General features: G+C 59.1%; 2 protein-coding genes across 4 annotated transcripts in view; one reads left to right on the top strand and one right to left on the bottom strand.

Annotated features, from left to right (window-relative positions):
• The window catches only part of ADAMTSL2 (ADAMTS like 2), a 33,382-nt gene extending 25,688 nt beyond the window's left edge, over positions 1 to 7,694 (top strand). Inside the window, exons 13-19 of one of the 2 annotated variants that reach the window (XM_041726667.1) lie at positions 1,824 to 1,950; positions 2,876 to 2,987; positions 3,071 to 3,226; positions 3,771 to 3,941; positions 4,621 to 4,797; positions 6,030 to 6,174; positions 7,014 to 7,694. In XM_041726667.1, the coding sequence (XP_041582601.1) occupies positions 1,824 to 1,950; positions 2,876 to 2,987; positions 3,071 to 3,226; positions 3,771 to 3,941; positions 4,621 to 4,797; positions 6,030 to 6,174; positions 7,014 to 7,132 (1,007 nt within the window). In that variant the 3' untranslated portion in view covers positions 7,133 to 7,694. Of the gene's footprint in view, positions 1 to 1,823; positions 1,951 to 2,773; positions 2,988 to 3,070; positions 3,227 to 3,770; positions 3,942 to 4,620; positions 4,798 to 6,029; positions 6,175 to 7,013 lie in introns of both variants that reach the window. The other variant, XM_041726666.1, reaches the window with a different exon arrangement.
• A 1,235-nt stretch (positions 7,695 to 8,929) lies between these two features.
• The window catches only part of FAM163B (family with sequence similarity 163 member B), a 28,240-nt gene continuing 17,180 nt past the window's right edge, over positions 8,930 to 19,989 (bottom strand). For both annotated transcript variants that reach the window (XM_041726668.1, XM_041726669.1), the window contains exons 2-3: positions 11,549 to 11,664; positions 8,930 to 10,932 (exon numbers count right to left, since the gene is read on the bottom strand). In XM_041726668.1, coding sequence (XP_041582602.1) covers positions 10,531 to 10,932; positions 11,549 to 11,641 — 495 coding nt within the window. In that variant the 5' untranslated portion in view covers positions 11,642 to 11,664 and the 3' untranslated portion in view covers positions 8,930 to 10,530. The remainder of the gene's footprint in view (positions 10,933 to 11,548; positions 11,665 to 19,989) is intronic.

Genomic DNA, 19,989 nt, shown 5'->3' with positions numbered 1-19,989 from the left:
GCATCTCGGGGTGGGGAGGTCCCAGCGTGGGGATGACCAAGCTGGGGCCCGGCAAGGCTGACAGTGCTCACATGACTCCACCATGACCAGGGAGACACTGAGCTGGGTCTTGAACCCCAGTCTCTCTTGCTCAAGACCTGCCGTGTTTCCAGTCCATGGCGAGGTCTGAATGGATAATCCGGCACTTGGCAAGGGTCTGGCAGTCCCCAGGCCTGGACCTCCCTGGGCCCCAGAGCTGGTGTCTCTGAGGCCTGGAACATTCCAAGCAGACCTGGCCAGGAAGGCAGCCTCCCCCTCAGAGAGAGCTAAAGACGACACAGCCCAGTGCTGGCGCAGAGGAGCCGGTGATTGCAGCCTGGCTCGTCCTTTACGGAAAAAAGAAAAAAATCCCCGTGTAGGCTGCTTCCCAGGCTGTTACGTTCCATCCAGGGCTGGGCTTGGAGAAGCAGCAGCTTTCAGACACACGCTGCTGGGAAGGGAGGGCTGGGGCTCTCCATCAATGGGGAAATGGATTTCCTCCTGGAGGCCTGGCAGCCCCATTGAGGAGGGTTCCATTGTCTCCATCACTCAGGGAGGCTGCCCCCCCTGCCCCCATCTCTCTCTCTTTCTCTCTCCCTCACACACACACATCAGCATCCACAAACCCTAACCCTACCTGGGCCTCCATCGATGCTAACAAATCTCTCTGGGGCATCCTGCTTTCTTGGCACGGACCTAACTATGGTTCAGTGAATTTGGCTCAATGTGCCCACTTGGTGCCAGATGCAGGGATGCAGGGGCAAGAAGACCAGAGGAGTAGGAGATGAGGGGGGCATCAAGGAACTAAAAACACTGGGTGAGGGCTGGCCCTTAATGTATCATCCCCCTCATGGGATTTATGGAGTACTGGTGGGCCAAGGAAGGTGAACATGTATAGTAGTGATTAAAGAAAGTTCAAAGAGAGTTGGATGAGGATTAAGGTGTGTCATGGGAGGGCAGGGAGAGTCTGAAGATGAAATACAACACCTGGCGGCAGGGCTGGAAAGGGCTGGAATGGCAAGAGTTTCCAAACATATCCATCCACCCACCCACTCACCCACCAACCTACTCATCCTTCCATTTACCCACCAAACTGTCTGTCCATATCCACCCATCCATATCCACCACCTACCATATCTGTCCGTCCATATCCAGTACCTACCATATCCATCCATCCATATCCAGCATCTACCATATCTATCATCCATATCCATCTATTCATATTTGTCCATATCCATCCATCCATCTACCCATCCATCCATCCATATCCATCCACCCACAACCTGCTCATCAATCCATTCATCCATCCATTTACTCACAATCTGTCTGTCCATCCATCCATCCATCTATCCATCCATCCATCCATTTATCAATCTACCTATTCATCTACTTACCTACCATCCCGTTGACCCAACCATAGATGGGTAGTTGCTGAATGAATGAAAATTAGTGACACCTGGCTGTATTTTCCTCTGTACTCCTGTAAGGACCAGTTTGAGTTTATTCAAAGCCCAGGGTTTGTGATATATAAAGCAGGTGCCCAGTCTGAGCTGGATGGGGTAGGAGTGGAGGTGGGGCTTCAGAGAGTGGTCAGACCCTAAGACATGGGCAGGGGGAGAGTTCAAATCCACAAAGCTGTCCTCATGCGGCTCTGCCTCTGTTCTGTAAGCTGGTTACTGTCATCATCCTCAATTTAGACCAGGAAGCTCTGAGAGGTCAGGTGACTTGCCTGTGCACACGGTCCATCTGCTGGTCTCCAAGGGACTCGCTTGTGTCTCATGGGCCCTTCCCTTGTCCTGAACCAGGGGTCATGTCGACCTACGCTATGTGTGTCCGCTACGATGGCATCGAGGTGGATGATAGCTACTGTGATGCCCTGACCCGTCCCGAGCCTGTCCAGGAGTTCTGCGCTGGGAGGGAGTGCCAGCCCAGGTACCTGCCCCCCAGCACCCTGGGCAGCAGTGTGGGGGCAGCTAGGTCTCTGCTTTGCCTCTGCTCAGGGGAGCAGCAGGAGTTAGCAGGCACCCTGCTCCTTCAACGGGCTTTGTGGGCAGGATGTGGGGCCTGCGGGGTGGGGGCACTGACTGGCCTGCCAGTCCTGCCATGTCCTGCTCTGCCTCACAAATGGTCAGAGACAGAGCCCTAAGCACGTCCTCTTCCCGGTTACGACCACGCCAGGGTCTCCAGAGGAGCCCGAGGCTACACACCTGTTCTCTTGCTGCTTGCTCCATTGGGTTCTTGGCTCCACTGGGTCCTTGCTCCCTTCTGAGGAGCTGGTCATGTGGCCCTAGGGGGCCTGCCCTTCCCCCTGGGGGCCGCCCTGGAGGGCAGCGCTGGCTCTGGGACATGGAAGCCTGATCTCGGGTAGGAGAAGGAGGGAGGGCTTTGGGAGGGAGAAAGAGCATGAGCAAGGGACCAAGGCCGGGACACGGCTCCTCAAGTGGCTGGAAAGCCAGCTGGCATGTCTGGACGTGACAGCAGGTGGACGCCACCTGGATTCCCAGGCAGGCAGGCCAAGCACACGGTCTGGGCACCAGCGGGGCATCCTGCCCCCCACCTTGGGTGCCTCCCAGGAGGCTCTGGGTCATCAGGTAGCAGCTTCCACCCTGGGGCCTCACCAGCTTCCTGGTTGGCTTAGCCCCGTGTGATTTGGGACACTCTCGGGGGGCAGGCCCTCTCACAGCGTGGGGCTGCATGGGGTCCCTGCCGCAGGGGGTAAGGTGGGGTCTCTGAAGGCCGGCCCCTCCCGAGGCAGGTGGGAGACCAGTAGCTGGAGCGAGTGCTCGCGCACCTGCGGCGAGGGCTACCAGTTCCGCATCGTGCGCTGCTGGAAGATGCTGTCTCCCGGCTTTGACAGCTCCGTGTACAGTGACCTGTGCGAGGCGGCTGAGGCCGTGCGGCCCGAGGAGCGCAAGACATGCCGCAACCCTGCGTGCGGGCCCCAGTGGGAGATGTCCGAGTGGTCTGAGGTGCGTGTATGCGGCCGGGCTCTCGTGGTTGTGTCCCCGCACGTCGGGGCGGCCCTGACCCCTCCCTCACTGCTTCCTCACAGTGCACGGCCAAGTGTGGGGAGCGCAGCGTGGTGACCAGGGACATCCGCTGCTCTGAGGACGAGAAGCTGTGTGACCCCAACACCAGGCCCGTGGGGGAGAAGGACTGCACGGGGCCCCCCTGCGACCGCCAGTGGACTGTCTCCGACTGGGGCCCGGTAAGGGCAGGCCCCGCTGGGGTGGTGCGCGTGGAAGGGTGACCCGTGCCCAGCGACAGTAGGTCCCAGGCTCTTCCCCTTGCTGTGCTTCAGTCTCCCTGTTTTTCTAGAGTGAGGAGGTGGGGTTAAAAGACCCAGGGGGCTGCTCTCCCCATTATTCTGAGGAATCAGGACCTTTGCCCCAATGCAAGTGGCTCCTTCACAATCCCTTTTCACGACTTCCCTGCTCGTCTGCGCCTGTCTCTGCGTCTCTCTGTAAGACAGATGCTCAGATGCTCACCAGGGTCCCCTCTGGGTGCTGGGTACACGGATGACCTTTTTAGGTATTTTAGGTGTGCTTTTCTGTGTCTTGTTTTTCCACTGAGCATGTAATATTTCTGTAATTAGAACAGAAAATGTTATTTAAATCGTGGTTGCTGTGGCAACTGCTCCCTCCCCCACACTGCCTGGGGATCCAGTCCTCTCTGGGAATGACAGCAGGGGGGATGGCATGGCTAGGGCCTTGCCTCTAACCCCCCCTTCCCCCCCGGGCCTCCCCTTGCAGTGCAGTGGAAGCTGTGGGCAGGGCCGCATGATCCGGCACGTGTACTGCAAGACAAGTGATGGACGGGTGGTGCCCGAGTCGCAGTGCCAGATGGAGACCAAGCCTCTGGCCATCCACCCCTGCGGGGACAGGAACTGCCCTGCCCACTGGCTGGCCCAGGACTGGGAGCGGGTGAGTGCCTTGGGCCAGTGGCTGGGCTGCCCTCTGCCTGGGGCAGTGTTTGGCCGAGAGCCAAGTGACCAGGAGGACCGATGGGTCACTTGGGGAATTAATTGCAAATTATGATGGCACAATTCACTAAAAATTAATTGGAGATAGAAAAAAGCCCCAAAGGTAAGAAAACCCCTTAAAACTTGCCAAATCTAAGTAGCCAAATGCCCCATGATGCACGCAGATTGGTCATGTTTTTTTCTTTACGGATTTATGGAGAACCAGGGCTGGGGGCCCTCAGGCTGCACTGGCTCTCGGCTCCCCCGGGGGCCTCTGCATCTATTGGTTTCACGACCATGTCATCTGCCCACCGACCGGCCAGGTGTTGACTTGTCACTCCAGACCAGTTGTTCTCAACCAGTTCCTTCAGGCAGACCGCTATTAGTCAAGTCATCTCGGGACAAATTGTCATGAACCATTTTGTTTCAAAACAGATGGTTTTCTGTGAAATTGCTTTTGATCAGATGTGTTTTGGGCCAAATGGTTATCGACCAAAGAGTTCTCAGCCAATTTGTGGTTGATCCAAACGTTCTCACCCGGTTGTCACCAACCAAGCTGTGTCACCGGAGTCACGTGTGCTGTGTGCTGGTCCTCCTGGCCTCTGGCCTCTGACCCGGCCCCACCTGTCCCCGGCCTCCAGTGTAATACCACCTGTGGCCGAGGGGTGAAGAAGAGGCTGGTCTTGTGCATGGAGCTGGCCAACGGGAAGCCACAGACACGCAGTGGGCCTGAGTGCGGGCTGGCTAAGAAGCCCCCCGAGGAGAGCACCTGCTTCGAGAGACCCTGCTTCAAGTGGTACACCAGCCCGTGGTCCGAGGTGAGCACCAACTGGCCACTCTGGGATCTCAGGCCAGCCCTGAGTTCTGGTCCTGCCCCACGTCCCCACAGTGGTCATGGAGCATCACTTGAGTGGGGTGGGGGTAGGGAACAGGAGCCCCGGGGCCAGTGCAGCTGTGGGCAGGCTGTGTGACCTGGGGTCCCAGAGCCTCCAGCCTCAGTGTCCTCATGGGCCAGCTCTGAACTCTATGGGGATGACACAGGGGCATTGCATGGGACAGGGAGCCCTGGAAATTCCTTCCACTGTGATGTTCTATAGTGTACCCCAGACACACCCCTGTACCCATGGCTTCCGTGGTCCTGGTCGCTAGGATATGGAGGCCAAATCCCTAAATCTTAGAATTCAAGGTGAATATTCTTAGAATCTGTAAGGCAGGGTGAGTCCCCCGCTCAGGGTTCCCAGTGGAAATACTTAAGGTGACCAAGTCTTGCCCTAGATGGGACCTCTGCTTCCTACAGCACACATGCTCGTTCAAGAGCAAAAACGTGCATGTTTACTCATTCTGAGTTGCCCACAAGAGGACTGACCTGGAGGGACAGAGGGGCCAAGGGTATGAGGGTGGGTGGAGACTTCCAGAGGAGGCGTGGGCAGGGCCAGGGCCTGAAGGATGAACAGGCATCCAGGGACCAAGGCTCCCTGCCCACCCCAGCCCCCTCAGGGAGTCGAGGGCTCAGGTCCCAGATGTGCCTGGGTGACGTGGGGTCACCCATATCGGGGAGGGGAACAAGAGGGAGCCACCGCCTGTGGGATCTTGGCAGGAGGTTGATGGGGCAACTGGGGTCAGCAGATGTCCCTGGTGTTCTGGGAGCTCAGCGGGGTTTTCCAAGGGGAACATCTGGACGGGGGAGCCTCGGGTGGGAGTGGTGACTTTGGAAGATAGGTCTAATTGGCGCGCGACAGTTTTTTACTGGAGTGGAAACCAGCGCTCTCGCTCGGCCATGGCCCCGTGTGTCCTGAGCATTCTGTCTCACAGGCCCCAGGAATGCTGAATCCAAGGACCCACCCAGGGACAGTGAGAGAGGAGGGGGCCCCCGCTTCACTGTGCATATGGTGAAGCCGAGTGGCCCTGGGAGAGGATGGGCAGCAGGTCTCCTGTCTCCCATCAGCTGAGACTCAGCTGGTCCCTGGTGGGAGGGGTGGGACGCCCCCTCCTCTGGCCAGACCCCTGCCCTGCCAGCTGGGGGCTCTGGCCACGCTGTCTCTCCCATCAGTGTACCAAGACCTGCGGGGTGGGTGTGCGGATGCGAGATGTGAAGTGCTACCAGGGAACGGACATTGTCCGTGGCTGCGACCCGCTGGTGAAGCCCGTTGGCAGGCAGGCCTGTGACCTGCAGCCCTGCCCCACGGAACCCCCAGGTGAGAAGGGGGAGGCCGACAAGGGTGGGCAGAGCCAGGGCCTGGGGGATGAGCAGGTGTCAGCCACGGGGACCAGGAGGATCCAGGGCCATGAATACCAAGTCCTGTGGGGGAACTAAGGCTCCCCCCACCATGCCTCCTAGAATGGCTGAGCCTAGCTGGGAGGTGCTAGGTGGGAAGGGTGGTAGATGAGGCTTAAATGGAGTGCAGGGTCCCTGGAAGCCATGCCAAGACCTGCATTCGGCTTCAGAAGACGGGGCCAACCATGGGCGGGGACCAGGAATCCAGGATGACTCAGGCTGAACCAAGCACACAGCTCAGGAGCCGGGCCCACAGGAGGCAGGCGGCGAGGGCTGCCCCAGGGCTCAAGCGCCTGGGACAGGGGCAGGGTCACCAGGGCAGGCGGCAAGCTGCTTCACACCTGTTCCCCGGAGGGGACACCTGTTGGCCTCCTGGGAACATTCAGGCCTTCAGGAGTGAAGTCAAGACCTCCTCCCAACCCTGGCTCTGGGCATCACCCTTCAGACCACGCGGGAGACACCGTGACATCCCAGGGAGGGGAGGGGGGCAGGAAAGGGCTGGCGGAGCCATAGCGCTCATGGCCTCGAGGTGTGGTGGGTGGCCTATTGTCCCTGAACCCAGAAATGAGCATGTAGAGGCCACCTGTCCACAGGTGCTCTGCGGCCCAGGACCACCCCCGAGTGGATCAAGCTCCAGTAGTTAAGGAGAGGAGTAGCAGGGTGGGGGGGTGGGGTCCTGTCCTGTTGAGTTGTCCTCCTTGGCCTCCTCTGATGTCCTGTTACCAACCCCCCCACCCGCCCGCCATGTCCCTCCCCCAGACGACAGCTGCCAGGACCAGCCAGGTACCAACTGCGCTCTGGCCATCAAGGTGAACCTGTGCGGCCACTGGTACTACAGCAAGGCGTGCTGCCGCTCCTGCAGACCCCCCCACTCCTAGGCCCTGCTGCCGCCCCTCAGAGACCCGAGCGCCCCATCCCCGGGGCCCCCCCACAGCTGCTGGGGCCCCTCCACGGACACCCTTCCCGAGGGCGCCCAGGCTGTGAAGACATGACACTGAGCCTCTGCTCTCCCCACTCCCAACCCGGGGAAGGAGAGCCCCCCAAGAGCGCCGCTGGCCCCCGCCCCCGACAGAGCTGCCCCTGCTGCCTGGGAAGGTGTTCTTAGAGCTATGAGGATGGTTTGTTGGTGGCTCCCTCCCGCCAGCACCCGGCCGTGCACCCGGCCCCACCCAAGGGGCTGGGGACTGTCCTCTCTGCCTCCAGGGCCGTGGGGTCGAGGAGGGCTGGGGCAGCCAGGAGATCCAGGTGCCACCTTGGACCCAGCTCCTGTTCAGGGGTGCTCCTTCCAGGGGAATCGTATCTCACAACTAGCGTCCACTCGCCTCGTCACTCAAAGCTCTCACACACGGAGGGACCTGCTGCACTTTACGCCCCGGAAGGAGGCACGCTAGGATATGGTCCTGTCAGCACCTCTGTATGTTAATAAAGTGGTCGTATTTATGGCGGCATCGTGGGCTCCCAGTGGCTCTGGCAGGAGGGCTGGGGTGGCCATCAGGCTCTGAGAGCCAGGCTGTCCACCTCATGAGTTCAGGAAGGTCTGGGCTGGTGGCCTGGGGCCTGGGGCCAAGCTGCAGTATCCCCCTCCCCCTAGAGGAGGTGACAGTCAGGGGGACACAAATGGAGATGGGGCACCTGCAGGGGTGAGGGGGATGGAGAGGCATTGGGACTTCAATGTTGCACCCAGAACTGAACTGACCTCACGCCTACTCGCTGGTGTGGAACCTAGGGAGGGGGCTGGGGGCTGGACAAATTGCACACCCTGAACCTGTGGAGGAAAGCCCCCACCTGGAGGTGTGGGAAGAACAGAGTAAATCAGGCAGGTGAGAATACCGGTGGGGGGCCAGGATGTAGAAGATGCTGAGGGCAACTTGCTCTGGCTTCGGAGGAGGGAGGGAGGACCTGGGTGTCCCCCCAACCTTGGGGAGTGAGGCTGCCACAGGGCCGAGGAGGCCGCAGGTACTGTGTCCTTTGGGGACAGGTAGCAAGCAGGGGGGCAGGTGGTTGCTGGGCTGCTTCCCTGGGATGCGTGGCCAGCCACTCCCCAAACTGGGGCAGGAGCAGGGTCCCCTCGTGGAGTTCAGGTGGCATTGAGGGGGCTGCGATTGGGGCTAAGGTTGAAGGTCACTGAGGCTATGGGGCAGGCTGGCGTGAGGCCCCTGGCTTGGTTCCAGGGGAGGCAAGTCCTGGCAATCCCGGGCCTCCTTGATGCACCCCACTGCCGTGCATGCGCTGTCATCACCCCTCATCTCCCTGCCCCACCTGCCTTTCTGGCAAAACTCACTGTACACTTGCTGTATGCCAGGCTCTGCGCCACATGCTTCCTAAGAGCCCTGTGAAGCGGGCATCATTATCACCCCCCTGCATTGATGCTAGGCCCAGAGACCATCATGCACTTGTCCCAGGTGACTCAGCCCGTCATCTCCACCCTGCTCTCCGGGAGCCCAGAGTTTAGGCTGGTGGCTCCCAGCTTTGGCAGACAGACATGGCCCCCCTGGGAAACACCCTCGAGACGTGGCGTGCCGTGGCCGACCCCCCACCCCCAGATGGCAGAGGAAAGGCAGACTGGGCCTGGCACTGGGCTGGACATGGCCCCCTCCCAGAAGGTTCCAGGGAAGGATCTGGGGTGGCCTGGAATCCCAGGTTGACCAAAGGCGACCGCACCATGGTGGCGGTGGTGCTGGAGACGAGTTTTATTGGCTTTTGCTTTTCGGGGGGGGGGGGTGCAGCTCCCCCGCAGTGCAGCTGCGTGAACTCACACGGATGGGTGCTTATCTCATTTCGAGTGGATCTAAGAATCTATACAGAAAACAGAGACCAGAGGAGGAAATAGGAAACGGGAACAGAACCACCACAGGAGGTGCCACCTCCTGGTGCTCGCCCCCCACCCCAGCCCACCCCCCCAAGCAAGTACACAAAACAAACTCATGGGATTCCACAAAGGAGGGAGAGCTGGGCCTTGGGGAATTCAGGGATGGATTCCATTCGCGTGTCCAAACTGAGGCAGGAGGAGAAAGAAGGAGGAAAAAAAATCCAGAAAGCTAAAAATAGTAAGTGTTCCTTAACTGCTCACGTCCAGACGACTCGACTCTTCAGAGCTTTCAGCGAGAGGCAGGTGCTCAGGCTGTCTGCGGCTCAGGGACCCTCAAAGATTTGTTTGACTTTAGGAAGGTGGCTTAGCAGAGGAGCTTGTCTCCCTGGCAGAAAGGAGCTACCATCCCCTGGGGGCTCCACAGCGGGCCCTGAGAGGGCAGGGGGCTCTGGGGCCCTGCTGCCTCCAGCCAGGTCAGGGAGCTGCATTCCCCAGGCCCAGGCCTCTGGGTCTGGCAGATTTCCCAGGGGTGGCCATTGGGCATCACCTTCTCGGCCAGAGAGAGGGAGCTGGAGAGTGGGCTCCCAGGAGACCCCAGCCCTGCTGGGAGCTGGGTGGACAGTGGGCTCACTGAGGTCTTCCATGGAGCGAGGGCAGGATTTGGGGCCTTGCTCTGGGATTCTCCTGAGAAACGGGGCGGGTGGGAGGGCTCGGGGCTGTCTCCCCTGGGGACCAGAGCCTGAAGGCCCAGTGGGTAGGAGGGCCTGTCCCACGCTTCACGGGGAGGCTGATCCTCGCTCTGTCTGCCCATACACCAGGGCTTCGGAGCAGGGCATGTATTTTAGCCTGGATACTCCTGAAGCAGGTGGTTGGCACGTGGCCTCCCTCTTCCACCAGAAAGTCGGTTGGGGCTGTGAATCTCAAGGGCCTGGCTGCCCCCGAAACTCTTCTAGGGCGTCCACAGAGAGGCCAGCCCAAAGAGTGTCTCAGCCGCTTGGCACCTGAAGCCAGGGGTGCATGTGTGAGGGGGGCCGGAAAAGGCAGCGTTCCCCTTTCCGGGACAGAACACTGGTCTGCAATTGCTACTGGGCCAGGGGCATCGCCGTTGCTACCTCTTCCTTGAACAGGGAGAGAGAGGGGGTGTCGGGGTCCGGCCTTGCAGCCGGGGATGGCGATGTTACCGGGGCCGAGGTGGGGGCCACCCTCCGCTGCAGCTTTACTGGACAGCAACTCCGGGTTCAGGAGCCTGGTACCCCCGCCCCCGAGCCCTGCCTCGCCTGCCTCCCCTACCCCCGGCGGCCAGGCGAGCACTCCCTGGGTGCTATCCCTGTGGGGGGCTGCGGAGCTTCCCAATGGGCCCCCATGGCTGGCAGGGAGACGAGGAGGGCCGGGCTGAGCCCCGGTCCTGGCCTGGCCCCGGGCCGACGCGCCACGGGGACGCCACCCTCCCGCGCCATGGTGTGGGGCTCAGACATCGGTGCTGATGCTGCGGCTCCGGGAGAAGGCCTCCCGCATGGCCGACAGGCGGTTGGGGTTGAGCGCCTGCAGGCCCCCCAGCCCCCCGGGCGGCAGCTCCGAGTCCTCCTGGCCCACGCTCTGGTAGGCCACGCGCTCCCCGCCGTTGCGCACGCTCTCGTCCTCGGGCTCCTGCAGGAAGAAGGCGGGCGGCTCGTAGTGGGAGCAGCTGCGGCACAGGGCGCGGGCCTGCGGGGTCTTCTGGCTGAAGGAGGTGGAGGCCGCCGGGTAGAGCGCCGGCCCGTTGGTGAGCACGAGGTTGCGGCTGCCGGGCAGCGGGGGCAGGTGCGAGTGCACAGCGAAGTCAGGCTCCTCCTCGTCCTCCTCTGACTCGTCCTTCTTGCAGCAGTAGTACTGTGGGCAGAGAGCTGGTGACGCCTGGCTCCCGCCCGCCCCCTACCCCAAGCGCACAGCGACCACCCCGTGGGACCACCACACAGGCCGGCCACCCTGCCGGGTGCTGCGGTAAGAGGCCAGCTGGTTTCATCCCCACGGCCACTGGAGGCCAGCGCCAGAAGCATCGCCATTTTGCAGGTGGGGAAACTGAGGCACAGAAGGGTCAGGCAGCCCAAAGATGGGTGCTGGGCTGGGCTGTCTTGCCCTGCACTTAGGGCTCCCTCTCCCCTCAGGGACACCTGTGTCTTTGTGGGGGGGCCGGTTTGGAGGGCCCTACGGTGTGGGCAGGGAAGGAAGAGTGCAGGGGTGGGGTGGGACTGGGGCAAGGAACACTGTCTATGTGCCACTGGCTAAGACCCTTACCCTCCCTGGGCCTGGGCAGCCTCTCCTCGCAGGGCGTCTGGGAAGGCCCGGGTCGGGTGAGCCAGGTGGCCACATCCTGAGCCCCCACAGGTGGGACCCAGGCCAGGGTTGTGCACTTTGCACCTTCCTCAGGACCCACCCCTTCCCCTCCTCCTGGGCCCCAGCCCTCGCGGGGTCCCCCCTCGCACCTCCCTCAGTGCCCCGGGAGTACCTGAAGCCGGCAGTAGCACAGAACAGCGATGATGCAGAGCAGAATCACAGTCGCCAAGATGCCCCCAGTGATGACCACCGTCCCGGCTGTCATCCGCCCCTTTCTCCATCAACAGCCTGCAACACACACCACCAGCATTATGCACTGTTGCTTCCTCACCACAAAAGCAACCCCTTCTGGCTTGGAAAGTTGAGGAAACTGGCTGCAAGAGGCAGGAGAGACAAAACCCCCCCACCTGGGGCATGCACGCAAGAGGCAGGAGCTGGGCCTGGGCACGGTGGCAGGAGGAGACCCAGGCCGGCTCTGCCCCTCCCTCTCCGGGGCCTGGCTTCCACATGTGGAGGGGGTGATGCTAGCGGCATGCCCCACCCTGGCTCCCGGGGCTCCAAGAAGATTTCATGAGCACGCACTTCCCTTGAGTGCTCAGCGTATAGCTCACTCTCAGGGAATGGCGCCCTTCCAGCCTGGCTCTCCAAGCTCACGCATTTTTAAATTCACCCAAACACAGTCAAGCTGAACATATGGTTTTGTAACCTAACGAGATTGTCCTTATTTTTCCATATCATTACATTTTCTTCCCGACATCATTTCTAAGCATGTTCCATTGTATAACATATCCGATCGGATCTCTTTAAGATTTCTAGTTGGGGTAAAATACATATCATGCAGCTTGCCATTGTGACTTTGCTTAGTGTACTGTTTGTTGGTGTTACATACTCCACACGATTGTGCAGCCAGTCTCCAGAACGTTGTTACCTTCCTCGACGGGAAACCAATCCTTTTTTGATAGTTAGGTCATTTACTTAAAAAATATATATATATATTCAAAGTGGATGTCTTAAAAAAACAAAAACAAAAAAAAAAACCAAAAAAAACCCAAAGTGGATGTCTTTCCATACGTGTTTCTGAAGCTAAGCTATGGGAGTCATCTGAGCCATGGCCTACTCCAATGACTCTTTCCAGATAAATTCTTAGAAGTGGGATTTCTAGGCCAAAGGACGGGCCCTCATGTAAACTCTCCATTGTGGAACATGTCACACAAACAAAAGCAGAGTGAACGTGCGTCACTGGCTGCACTCTTGTTAGCTTTTCTATCCGTCCCACCGGGCACCCATAAACCCATTCTGGCATCAAAGCGCCCTGCCTGTAGCAGTCACTCATGCCCATTCTCACCGTGGCCTGGTTCAAGTTACAACCACTTGACAACTGGCTTGCAAAACTCCTTGATGGCTAACAATCATCTCCCACAAGCCAGTAGTCGTTGGCTCGACCATACCCTGCTCCAATTCACTATCCCTCATTTTCTTTTGCAGGGGCATGGCGTGGCAGGGGGGTGGGGGTGGGGGCAACTGAGTACCTTAAAGGAAATCCCAGAGGGTATCAGTTTACTCATAAATAGTTCAGTGCAAAATCTGACAGATGAAGACTTTAACAAAAATACACAGTCTGTGCTCCGCTTCCTTCAATCGGCTCCAAAATGTCTTTTTTACAGTTTGGTTTGTTCAACGTAGGATCCAGTTGCGTTTGGCTCTTTCGATTCTAGAACATTTCGGTTCCCTTCATTCTCCTCGCCCACTCCCCGCCCCAAGTTGTTTATAGAAGAAACTGGGTCATTTATCTTACAGAATTTTCCATGTACGAGAGCTGGCTGGGTTTCCTCCATCACGTGATCCTCCATCACGGTTTTGTCGTCTACACTGGCATCCTATCACATCGCTTTCAGGGGCTGAGCCTCCGGGCCTCCCGTCGACATGCCCAGGATAACCGGTGGGCTTAGCTGCTATCAGTCGAATTCCTTCTTTGGAAAGTTCCTTGCCGACCCTCCGCCTCATCAATTTAGCAGCCTTTGGGGATTGTTACTTAGATCGACTATTTCATCAGAGGCTGCCAGAGAGACTTTTCAAACACCATCATCTCTTCTGCATTTATCAGCTCTGGTCCTCTCTTAAAGAACGTTCCCTAATACCGACACAGTTATCCTGAAATATAGTCTGCAGAGGAAAGGCCCAGATGCTCAGTTCTTAACCAGTTTTCAGAATAGGTGGGCTCCCCAAGAGATTTGTGGTAGTTTCCCAATATCACTGTGATCCCACTGATTATTACATATTTAATGTACTTATTGATTTTCAAATGATCCCACTGGGACTATGGGCTTGGAGGCCCTTCACATCAGCTCCTGTGTCATTTTGATGGGACTCCCCACTAATGCTTGATAACATTTTGCTTTTAAGCACAAGATGTCCCAGCTCATCTTGGCCCTGGGATGCACTGTTGCCCTGTAACAGCCTGGGTCTCTTAGTGGTAAGTGGCTTGTAGAGAACATAGTCTGAGCACTAGGGGTGCTAGCTGCTCCTGGGTTTTCCTTTCCCTTTTTTTTTTTTTTTAAGATTTTATTTATTTATTCATGAGAGACACAGAGAGAGAGAGGCAGAGACACAGGCACAGGGAGAAGCAGGCTCCATGCAGGGAGCCCAATGTAGGACTCAATCCCGGGACCCCAGGATCACACCCTGAGCTGAAGGCAGACGCTCAACCACTGACCACCCAGGCATCCCTACTCCTGGGTTTTCATTGGTTCTATGCTTTTTTCAGACACCAGAGCCAGGGAATACTTTCTTTTCTAGAAATAGAAAAATAAAACATGAGCTTATATTGACCTGATTCCTTGTTTTTCCCTATGATATGTAATAACTTAAAAATAGCATTACCAATATTTTAATCCAACGTATCTCCTGAACGGAACATGATGCTTACTCACTACTCTTTTTTGTTCTTACCTCCTCAGGGGCGGATAGTAAAAAAGACTGTCTCACTTGAAATAATTCTTAGTATGGTTTTTCCACCAACTCGATCCTCAGGTTGATTTATTCCAGTTAGTTCTTAGGGGATTTTGTTGTTGTTGTTTTTAAATTTGATTTAGTTTTGCCTTCTAGTTGTAGAAAATACTTGATTCCAAAGTCAAAAGCCTAAAAGCAAAGGCATTCAGAGAGGTCTCACTTCCTGCCTCTCCCCTGCTCTACCTCAGAAGGAACAATTTTACTTCCCTCTCATTGCTTCTTTCTAAAAATATAAGCAAATACATACTTCCTTCCTTCTCTTAAGCTAAAATGGCATTCCGTATATGCTTTCCACACCTTCCCCTGCCTCACCAGGCGGTCTAGCACTGCATGTACCATATGCGCCCTGGTCACGCTGAACGTCCCCAGGGACCCCTGCAGAGCCTGGCTTCTTTTCCAAGCTGCATCGTGCTCCATAGCGTGGGGAAGCCCAGCTTACTCAGCCAGGCTCTATGGGTGAGCATTTGCATTATTTCCTACTTTTTTACGATTACAGGAATGTGCAGTGAAGAGCTTTATGGTGTGCACGTTTCTAAAGTTTTTGATAAACCTTGCCAAAGACTTGCTGGAATCTGCGGCTGTTTCTCCCCTTCCAGGAATGTGTGAGAACTGACATGGGATTTTCATTCGGAGACTCAAGAGCTGAGCAGTTGGTGTGTGGGGAGGGAGGGGCTGGGCCCCCGCCCCAGGGCAGCCGTGTGGGAAGGGGGTGGTGAGGTCAGAGATCTAGGGGTTTCCCTGCAGACTGTACAGCTGGGCCGGGAAGGGGATCTGGGGGATGCAAAGACCAGCACCCCATCTGTAGATGGACATGGAGAGTCCTTCCCGGGAGGCACTGTGTGTGCATGAGAGGTGAGTCTGGGAGGAGAACCCAGACTCTACACAGACAGATCTGTACAGACCCCAAGTGATGAGACAACAAGACACGGACTCACAGACAGCTCCGAATTCAGATGGAGGTGCAGACAGGCAGACGCAGACAGGGCCCAAGTCAGGAAGACACAAGGCAGGCCACACAGACAGACAAAGAAGGCGCCCCGGGGACCCCCACATTCCCGGGCACCCTGCCGGACACCTCCCACCCGCCTTGGCCCCTGGGGCGGCTGAGGCCAGCTGGCCTGCTGGTCCTGCCAAGGGTGCAGGCCGACCTGGGGCCGGATCCAGGGAGTTGGGTGTGCAGGCGAGGCGGCTGGCGGGGGGATGCTGGGCGGGGGCCAGGCCTGCTGTCCAGATGCATTTCACGCTTTTCGCTGAGGTGAGGCAAAGCAAAGCAGACGGCTGCTGGCCTGACTCCCCCACGCCCTTCCCTCCTGTGGGGCTCGTAGGATACCACAGCCCACCTCAGCCTCACTCCGAAGTGGCCCGGACGCCACAGCAGAATGCACCCTGGGAGCCCTCCTTCGCGTCCCTGGCACATGGGAGGGCAGAGCAGACCCTGGGACTCTGACTTTGCAGATGAGGACTCAGGGTCAGGAAGACAGGGCAGTTTCTAGCGCTCCAGCCAAAGCCAGTGCCCATCAGGGCGGGCCGGTCCATGCGCACCCTTCTGGCAAACAGGACCCCATCACAGCCCAAGGCCATCCGTGCCCCACCGCCCGCCCGCCACCTGGAATCCGGGGCCGCCCAGGCCTGGGGGGCATGAGTATCCCCGCCGTCCTGCCCAGCACTTGTCGGAGACCCCTCAGGTGTGGTGGTTCCACGTTTGAAGATGAGCAAACCAAGGCTGGCAGAGGTCCCAGCACTAGGAGTTCTGGGGTCAGGGCCCTGGTTAAACATGCCATATCGTCACTTCTGGGGGCTGAGATGTGCCCCCGTTAATCCCGCTGTGCAAAGCCCTGCAGCCGTGGGTCTCGGGGCACTAGCCAGCCCCTACCCTCCTCCCTGTGCCTTGCCCTTACAGTCCTTTGGTATCCTGCTGCCAGCCCTCCGGCCACAGCTTGCTGGAGTCAGAGTGGATATGTGTCGCAGGCCGAGCCGATCCTTCCCTCTTTCCCAAGAAGGGGCTGAGACCCAGTACCAGCCAGTCCCTGCTGGTCACTTGACCCGAAGCAGAGACACAGGTGCTCAGGCTGCAGCCAGGGTGGTGCTTTCAGCCATGTGTGTGGACAGCCGGAGGGGCTGGTCTGTGTGTGGGAGAGAGGAAGGATGCCGGTGCCCAGAGAAGGCCAGGCTGTGGTCCTGACTGGCGGGATTGTACTTCCCTCCCTCGGCCTGCAGCATGACTCATTCTGTGAAGGTCACCTTGCCTGAGTTTCTGCCCTTTGTGCCCCACAACGTCACTGAGCTCTGGTTTCATCAGCGAGGAAACTTACTCAGCTCGAGGGAAGTCAAGATTAGACTCTGCTGGGCATTGAGCAGCCCCAACATCCCGGCCTGCAGCAGACCCCCTAGGGCCGCCCTGGCTTTACCTCCAGGTCATGGCAAGCATGGGGCTCGCCCACTCTGTGCCTCAGTTCTCCACTCTGTACAGAAATGAGGACATCAAGGATCGCCCGCCAGACGGCCCGGGGCCTGTGCTCAGATTGCTGCTGCTAATCTACGTGTCCCTCTCTGGCTCTAACTCCCCTATCAGGTCCTGGAGGATGTTGGGGAGTGGCCATGGCGGCCACAGAGCCTGTCTCCCACATCTGAGATACAGGAGGCCCCTGGCTCGGCCTGGCTCTCGGAGCCCCTCCAGGAGCAGGCAGCCTGGTGGCGTGATGGGAAGGGTGCCGGCGCAGGCCAGGCGCCCAGGGCTGTCAGCAGCCACGGCTCTGACACCAGGGCCACGTCCAGCTGGAGTGTCTCAGCCTCGCTCTGCAGATACACGCACGCCGAGGGGCAGGACACCCGCGACGGGCGCCAGTCCTGAGGCTCGGCCCGGCCAGCAGACGCACACGCCGCTGGCAGCTCCGTTGGCGCCCCAGCCTGACCTCCGTCCACGGTTAACTCCGAACAGGCCCTACGAGCGACATGGCCTCCCTTGCCCCCTACCCCTCCTGCCACCCCTCAGCCCTGGCTGTGCCCACTCCCTGGATGCCCTTCTCTCTGCCCTTCCAGGGCCCACACTACCATTGGGGCACCCAGAGCATGCTGCCTCCTCCTCCAGGAAGCCTTCTTGAACTTCTCAAACCTCGAAATGCTAATGCTGGCATGTCCCACACCTTCTCTTAGTAGTGGGTCCCGGGGTCAGAGAGGCTGAGGCCAGTGTGGGGAGCAGGCATGGCTCATTCATGACCTCACACATGAGTTAGCAGAAAAAGAGCAGCCAGTCGCTTGCTTCTGTGACTCTCACACTTGCCATATTTGCTGGCCTGTCACCTTCCAGAGCTCCTTCCGGTGCCTGGGGACTCGGCCCAGCCAGGCACCATGGCGACAAGTCTGCGGGGCCCTTGTCCTGCCCAAGATGGGAGGCAGGCGAGGAAAGCCCTGCCATATGCTTGCTGGTCACCCTGAGTCAGAGGCGTCTGTCTCTGGGCCTTGGTTTCCTTATCTCGTAATATGGGCATGGTGGGGCTCACACACCAATTCCCGCAGCTCTGGGAGTGAAGGGTCGACGTTTGCATCTTTAACCAGCCTAGCCTGGCAGCCACGGGGATGGCTGAGATGCGGGCTAGAGTCTGAGGATCGCAAATGGGAACAGCGCCAGCCACAGGTGCAAGCGATACATCAGGACGGCATTGCCCCGGGTGCGCAGAGCAGAGCTGCAGACAGGCGCGTGCACGCTCACCCAGCAGCAGGGGGGCAAGGAGGGGGGTGGGAGGGGACCGGGCTGACCCGGTGGCCCCTGGACACTTGTGTCCCTAGCCTGGCTATGCTGAGGACCCAGGAGACCTACCGAGGGCTTTAGGAAGCAGGGCTGGGGGCAGGCAGGATGGCGCTGAGGGGCCTCCGGGAAGGACGGAAGGGAGGGAGGGGCGCTGGCAGGGAAGGGGACAGCTGTGCGGGGAAGGACAGCAAAGCAGAGGCTGGGAGGCAGAGAGGTGGTGGCAGGCCCCGCAACAGCCCGACAGCCCGACAGCCCAGTGGAGCCCGCTGACACTGCCCGTCCTCAGCTCTCCCTGAAGTCTTTGCCACCCTGCCAGCCAAGACGCTTTGGCGGGGATGGTGCTGAATTGTTAATCTGCCCCCTGGGACCATAAACGGTTTTAAAGCTTTATAAACGGCTTTGCTTCCCTGTCCCCACCCTGCAGTTTTACAGGGACAAGGCAGTGAGCTGGGGCCTGTCTGGGCACCCCCCCCCCCGCCTGCAGCACTAGCGTCTGTGGGGAGGGGGCCAGGCAGGGTCCCCTTTTGACGGCCAGTCCCTGGAAGGCAGGGGAGCCAGCTGCTCTATGAGCCCCGGGGTCTCCTGCACAGGAAGACCCAACCGGGAGGTGTGGGGGGCGCGGGGGGGGGGGAGCAGGAAACACCTGGCGTCAGAGCCAGACACCAGCCTCCACCTGCCTCCCCACCCCCCACGGGGCCCTCTCCCCACAACCACCTTCCCTTGGCAGAAGCCCCCGCGTGGCTGCCATCTGGACCATGTGTCCTGCCCCGGGTTTTGGACCCCAATATTTCTCTGTTCCTGAGCTCCGGCCTGCCCTCCCAGCCCCAAGCCTCGCATGGCGCTGGGCACACCACAGTGCCGCTCACTGCGTTTGCCTGAGATGCTCAGTGCTCCCCTAGGAGCCAAGGAGGAACCCCAGCCCTGCATCCTATGCCCTTGGCTGCACTCTGGTTTTGCTGGACCAGCATCTCCCAAACCTGCCAGGCACCAGCACGTGGGGGCATCCGGATACCCAGGCCACTGAGCCTACAGTGGGGCCTCGGAATCCGCTTGTTTAATAAGCAGCCCTTCCAACCAAGTGAGGACGGTGCCACTCGCTTCCAGATGGCAGAACAGAGGCTGGGGGAGCCAGGCTGAGGGTCCTGCCTCCCTGCGGGTCCTTCCCCAGCCCACTGTCTCGTCAAGGGCTTATGGAGAGCCAGCCTGCCTTTTCCTCCACAAACACATCTGTCTGGTTACAAAAGCACTCCTGCTACCTGGAAGCCCAAGGGCCCCGTGGTCCGCGAGGGAAAGAGGCCGAGGAGTTCCTGTCTAGACCTCCTCCACATTTGTTCCTAATTTCACGCTCCACGGGCTCCCAGATTCCTGTGTTTGGTAATAAATAGACAGGGAAGTGCTCAGCAGCACTGTGGCTGGTCTCAGAGATATTCTCCAGAGCCTGGCTGGGCTGGGCTGGGCTGGGCTGGGCTGGCGGTGCAGGGACCTGGAGGCCTGGAGGGGCGCTTCCCGGGGGCCCATGGAGACTCCCCTCCAGGCTCCCAGAACCGCAGGCCCAGCTGGTGGGGTCCCAGTAAGCCAGGCCCGTGCCCGCCAGAGAACGCTGGCAGTGGGGGGCCAGGTGTGCAAGAAGCCAGGGATGTGAGGACAGTAGTGGCGCTAGCATGACAGCTCGGCCATGTCTGTCCATCCCACGATGTGCCCCTGGGTGGGTGGCTGCCCAACCTGCACTCCCCAAGCCATGCGGGAAGTGGGGAGCAGATGCACCTCTTCACAGGATTGCCCCAGCCACACAGTCCAGGGGTAAACTGAGGCTGGAAAAGTGAAACCACCCACCGAGCAAGCAGGAAAGCCCATCG

The sequence above is a fragment of the Vulpes lagopus genome, chromosome 12, assembly GCF_018345385.1.
Source record: "Vulpes lagopus strain Blue_001 chromosome 12, ASM1834538v1, whole genome shotgun sequence".
NCBI classification, from domain to species: Eukaryota; Metazoa; Chordata; class Mammalia; order Carnivora; family Canidae; genus Vulpes; species Vulpes lagopus.
This window is presented reverse-complemented; position numbering and strand designations above follow the sequence as displayed.